At 31.9% G+C, this 6195-nt stretch overlaps 1 protein-coding gene across 1 annotated transcript; it reads right to left on the bottom strand.

Annotated features, from left to right (window-relative positions):
- Positions 1–2844: 2844 nt before the first annotated feature.
- On the bottom strand, positions 2845–5517 carry LOC108454329 (serine carboxypeptidase-like 45). Its single transcript, XM_017752744.2, has 10 exons — positions 5098–5517; positions 4813–4914; positions 4641–4736; positions 4428–4520; positions 4250–4320; positions 3815–4159; positions 3594–3718; positions 3435–3524; positions 3233–3350; positions 2845–3142 (listed from the first exon to the last, which is right to left on the bottom strand). Exons 1-10 carry the CDS (start codon positions 5327–5329, stop codon positions 2996–2998), a joined length of 1419 nt encoding a protein of 472 aa, XP_017608233.1. The 5' UTR covers positions 5330–5517; the 3' UTR covers positions 2845–2995.
- Positions 5518–6195: the final 678 nt, after the last annotated feature.

Genomic DNA, 6195 nt, shown 5'->3' with positions numbered 1-6195 from the left:
ATTTTAAAATTTTCGTATTGACCCAATCGAAAGAAAATTTTAATTTAATATATTTTTTAATTATTTAAAATATATTTATAATTTATAATTTATAAAATAATATTATTCAAGCCCAATAACTAAAGCTGATTAACTGATCGAACAGACCGACCTAAAGTCGATTTTTGTTGATTATGATTGATTAAGTTAATTTAATAAAAAAATCAATTGAAAAAACTAAATACTCTCACATAATTAAGGATCACAAGTATCAGAACCCGTTCTTAAATATATCGGTACAAGGTGTCTAAGTACCGATGCTTTTGACCTTGCATGTACTAATACTTGTGATTTGTTGTACCGGTACCTCGCAACTTGAGCTATTGTTTTCTAATTTGCATGTAACGTGTTGATATTTTAGGTGTAGATAACTCGAGACTCAAATGATGTTATAAGGTCATTACTCGTTGTAATTATTAATCAATGACCTATGCTCAATTTTATGCGACAATAAATATTTAATAAATGTTTAGAACATTTAAAGATTCTATGTAATTATTGTTCGGGTTGCTCAATGACCAATGTGCCTCTTCATATCCAAGTTGGGTCACTAGATAAATACAATATGTTACATTTAGAACCTATAATTATTTTTGTCACTAAAGTTTATAGAAGAATGTCACTTGAGTTAAAGTACCCTCAAAGGTGGCATGAAGGCAGGGGCAAAATTAAAAAAAAAAATTAAGGGTTGAAATTAAATTATAATTTTACGATAGTCAAAATATAATTTTATCATTTGAATAGTCTATATTTTTTATAATTTTTAAAAATTTAATTGAAATCTCATCATTTTTAAGGAGTCAAAGTACAATTTTACTTCTATTAATTTAAAATTTTAAAAATTTTAAAAAGTTTAATAAAAAAAATTTCTATTTTAGAGGTGCCTGCCCCTGTGAACCCCTATATACACCCCCGTACGAAGGAAAGCATGTTGCACGAAGGAAAGCATGTTGCAGCTAATCTTGAAGTTGCAGATAGTGATGAGGAGCAAGCTCAAGAGTTAGATGTGGGAGCTCGTACAGAACTTGTTACAACTGCTCTTGTCATTGTTGGTCAAAGTTCAGCTTTTGAGATAAGATTTATTGAGCATTTGGATGTGAGATTGTTAAACATGACGGGACCATCGCTTATTTGAAAAATCAGCTAGAAGTAGTGGAAAAGTTGAAGACCCGTGCTGTGAGATTCAAGCTGGATATATTTGTGAAACAGTTATAAGGGCTTTGGTAAATTTATGAACAAAAGGGGAGAGTGGCTTTCTTGTTATTTTGGTTTGGATGTTCTTCATACTTTGATTTACTGTTGTTTTTCTTTCAGACTTTGAAATTATTGTTTATTTGGGGTTTGTTGTTGATTTTTGGACTATCTTGTATTAGGGGTGAAGTTAAAAATTCTTTCAGAGGAGACTAAAATTAAATTATAATTTTATTATAAAAAATATAATTTTAAAAAATTAAATCAAAATTTTATTATTTTTAAAAGAGATAAAATATAATTTTATTTTTATTAATTTAAAATTTTAAAATTTTAAATGATAGAAAAAAATCATTTTAAAAGTGCGGGCCTACTAGCCCCTAGATTCTCCTGTATTGTATCAACTCCTTTCTTTTCAACTTGTTATGATATGATCTTAGTGTTTTTATTATTATTAGACTCTCATTAATGGTTAAATTACTTTATTATATTTATAGTTAAGATTGCTGGATTAAAGGTAGTTGTTTTTCTGTCTAATGTTTTGATTCTTTGATTTGGTTTTGTTCAGAAATTACTAAATGAAGAGATTGCTGGAGCTGTTATGATTGTAGTTATAGTAACAGTTATAATTGTGCCCATAACTGTTCAAGTGTCATATTTATTATTAGAAATCTTTTGAAGTAACACATTTGAGTTATGGTTAAGGTGATTTTATGGAAGTATGTTGGAGTATCTATGTTTACCAATTTAATGAATAAATAAATTATTGAAAGTTGAATTGATCCAGATCATACAAATCAGATCTCTTATTTTATATAAATTGAAACGAGTGACTTAAAGAAATATCTTGAAGATATTTTATTTGGCGATTTTAATGGGGATTATAATTGTGATGAATATGTATATTAGCAAGTCAAAAATACTTATATATGTAAGACTTGTATAGGTTAGATGTACGATGGTTTTAGCACTTTATTCTATTCATAAAGAATTTGTTTAGTAAGTGCATTTTTATAAGAAAAATAATTGAGTCACTTGATTTTACAGTTGAGTTTTCAAAAGAAAAACTTAATAATTATAAATGTGACATTACTACAGAGTGAATAATAAGACTTAAATCATTCTTTGTACGTAACTGAAGATAGAGGATTAACTAATAAACACAAATAATTACTGAACTGCTTAATTGATTGTCTTCAATTGTTATAAAACAGCTCCTTTTATCCCTTACAAAAACTGTTTCTACATGTACTAACTAGGCTTAGAGGTCGTTATCTGCAGCACTCAAAGTCTAAGGTCAGAAGAAAATAAAAGCTTTAATATACGGGACCATGGAATAGACCATGAAAGTAAACAACAAAAATTTAGAAGATAAAACATGGAATCCAATGTTGAGCTATGTATTAAGTGTGAAACCATTTTCCACTTTGTCAGGCTGACCCCACAACATCCTTTTTCGAATGTTGCAAAAGTAATTGCTTTCAAGGCCATGCCAAAAAAGAAGTGTGAAAAAGCTAGCAACAATTCAATAAGACGCCATGGAAGGAATCTGAAATGCAAATGCAAATGGAAACTAAAACAAAAGAAAAGGGCAGTATTGTTAACCCATGGATATTTGTTTTTTGATTGGAAAGCACATCCCTGTATGAAAACTTTCATTATTTAATTATTAAAGATTGCCAATGGCAGTACAATGGATACTGACACTTAGTTTGGAGAATACATAATGCTGAAATAAAAAAGGTAGATGGATCCATGGGAACGCTCAAGCTTCTGGCAGTGGTTTCCCGCTAAGAACTGCCTTAAACAGTGCCATTGATCGCTTTGGCTGTGAAGCTGGAGCGGTGTGTGAAGCTCCTCTGATGGTGGCAAAGGACAAGATATCACCATAAACTTGTGTCCACCCACCAACCTGGGGAAACAAAAACGGTTGAAGAATGTAATAAATAATATTTGGTTTCCATTGGTTTACTGGTATAACTCATATTGCGACTTGGCTTACTTGTTTCCCTTCAAACCAAGGTCGGTAAGGCACCGTTGTTTTAAGTCCCAATGCTTTGGCTAGTTTATACACTAAGTTTCTGGTACCAGTAAATGGGATAACAGAATCCTGATCTCCACTGTCATAGCATGTTGATAATGATTTAAGTCCAATTACTGTATAAGGTAAAAGCTACAGCCATTTATAAACAAGCATATAATACCTGTAAACCATGACGGGAATACCGGACTTCACTATTTTACCAACAGTATAAATTGTTGGTGTCTCTAGGTCGTCCATGTATTGCACAATCCTGGAATTAGGACATCAAGTCAGTACCAACTAATACCGGTCTTCACTAGGAATATTGAGAAATGATTACTTGTTACATAAGTTCCAGCTGGTGATTCCAACAAGTTTTGCATGTAAAGCTTTCTGCACATCTTTCCTGTTCAAGTATTTGGTTGTTTTGTCTTCTATACAAGGGTCTGCTTCCACTTTAACTTGCTAATCACCGTGAAATATTAGTAAATTGATAAATAAGGAAAGGTTATGCAAAATGGCTTGCAATGTTGGCTATTGCAATATAAGCCTTAATTTCACCTGTTGACTGAACCCATCCACTTGAGAATGAAGAGATGATGAAAACTGAGGTCCTAAAAACATGGGATGACTGAATATTGCCATTGATGACTGACCAGATGATAGACAAACATCGGCGATCACATCGTATTTGTCAACAGATTTACCAAGTTCCTTTGCAACTTCACCGTAAACAGATAGACAATCAGATGAAAACGACTGTGTCAAAGCCTCCCTCATGAGTCGAGAAGAGTTGCAAAACGAAAGGAGTAGCTCATAAGCTGAATCTGATATTAGGCCATGAGACCAATAATATTGATCTGCAGAGTTCATATCTGTAACGAATTCTAGAAGGGGATTCCCTATCTGCATTCATGAAGATTAAACAAAAAGTTTTATTTAGGCAAAATTCAAATTCAGTAAAGTGGGATAAAATGCAAATTTCTATGTGCTTACAGCTATCCCTTTCAGATTCAGCTTCAGATTGGAGTGAATGATGTGCAGTGTAAGTTGTGGAACATAGTGCCCTGTTATGGTATAAGTCATTAATGTCTGTCCCGTTTGGGAAAGAAGCATATTAACTCATAAGCTAATCAAATTTTTAAGTAGTTGCATTAATCTGAGGTGAATATACCTGCATAACTTTCCCCTGTGATGTAGAAATCTCTATTCTTGTATTGAGGGAAAATCAGTAACCACCTCTCCAGGAAAACAAAATTGTCTCTTGCTTGAAAATTAGACCACAACATGAAATCCATTTCCTTGTTAGATGTCTGATGAATACAATCAATTTCTAGCATCCTTTAAGCCAGTTTATATATATATATATATATATATATATATATACCTACTACTTCATCGTTTAAATCGGTGTAAAATGAGTTATTTGCCGAATAAGAGAAGCCAACTCCTGCCGGTGACTCGAGGTACAGCATATTAGCTTCTGCAACAAAATACTGTCAAAGATTAATTGAATGAAGTAAGAAAGTAATAGCTAGCTAGTAATGCTGTAGCAAGACCTTTATTCCAACTGTTGGCGTTTTTGGTTAAAGTCTTTCCATTTGGCTTAAAGGGTCCATGTTCAATAAAAGCTCCTGCTCCAACAGATGAACAACCAGGGCCTTGAAGCAAACAAAACTATACATCAATCTTCCCAAAATATATTCTTTTACTCAAAAAGAAAAAAACTGGCATGCACATCAATGAATGAATTATGGAAAGGGTGCAGAGAAAAGTGAAAGTGGGTTAGTTAATAAATGAATGATTTAAAACTCAAACAGGTAACACTGCATGTAAAAGTTTACCTCCGTTTAGCCAAAGGACAAGTGGTTTAGAAGCAGGCATGGTTTCTGCTTCAACAAAGTAGTAAAACAGAGCTCTCTGCCTGTGCGGCTTTTCATCATGGACAGTAACGTAGCCAGAGAAGTGTTGGAAACTGACTTTGGGTTGGCCAGGCAAAGCTACTATTTTATCAGCTCCGGAGAAACAAACATGCAGAAGAAGAGTAACAAAGCCTACCCATTTCCCAGATTTCATGTTTCACAGAGAAGGGTGTGGTAAAAGAATATGACTAAGCCGCGTCTCAAATACTCAATTATTAATATCAAGAAAATTATTGACAGGCAAAAGATACTAGTGGCACCCCACCATGGAAAATCGGATGACCCCGGGCCAACTCACAATAACCCTATAAATTAACTGTAGAATCTGTGCATACACTTGACATTATAATTCTAGTTATTAACACTTTACAGCTAAAAAGAAAAACAATATAGTACTAATATTTAAAAACAGAAGATTGAGTTGGTGCCAGGAAGTGATAAAAATGAATTCAATCCATAAATTCATTAAATTGATTATTGTTCATGTTTAGAAAGTGAAGAACACGGAAGAACAAGCCTCAAGGGATGCTCAAATGCACTCTCATGCTAAAATCACTGTTTGGAGGAAGAATTTGCAGTCTTTTGAAGAGCTATAGTTGGGATAAAGGTTCTCCTTACCTGGGCATACTCTCGCTTACAGCTGTTCATTCGTTGTAATACTTGTCCAAAGCCCAAAATTTGGAGGGTTAGGACAAAAATATTTGTGCAAAAAATATATATATATACTCTGTTTAAATTGTAAGGTGTTTCAACCCAGCTTATTTTTAATTTGTTAAAATATTATATTATGTAATTTATAACATAAAAATACTAAATCATATTAATATATAATATTATAACATAAACATTAAAAAAATATTAAGATGCCAATATAATATTTTAATAAATGAAAAATATATTAAATTAAAAATAATAAATTTTTCTTCTTTTCAAAAAAATATAATTTTTAACAAAATTTTAAAATTATTATGAATGAACTTAAAATGAATTTAAATTAATCATTTACAAATATAAACAGAT

The sequence above is a fragment of the Gossypium arboreum genome, chromosome 9 (assembly GCF_025698485.1).
Source record: "Gossypium arboreum isolate Shixiya-1 chromosome 9, ASM2569848v2, whole genome shotgun sequence".
In the NCBI taxonomy this organism is placed as follows: domain Eukaryota; kingdom Viridiplantae; phylum Streptophyta; class Magnoliopsida; order Malvales; family Malvaceae; genus Gossypium; species Gossypium arboreum.
The sequence above is the reverse complement of the archived record's forward strand: the minus strand, read 5'-3'. Positions and strand labels throughout refer to the sequence as shown.

Coding starts and splice junctions, on each gene's coding strand:
- LOC108454329 (XM_017752744.2), bottom strand. CDS start 5,329: ATGAAATCTGGGAAATGGGTAGGCTTTGTTACTCTTCTTCTGCATGTT. Junction 4,521..4,640: donor TTTAAACGATGAAGTAGTAG/GTATATATATAT, acceptor CTAATTTTCAAG/CAAGAGACAATTTTGTTTTC. Junction 3,719..3,814: donor TGGATGGGTTCAGTCAACAG/GTGAAATTAAGG, acceptor CACGGTGATTAG/CAAGTTAAAGTGGAAGCAGA.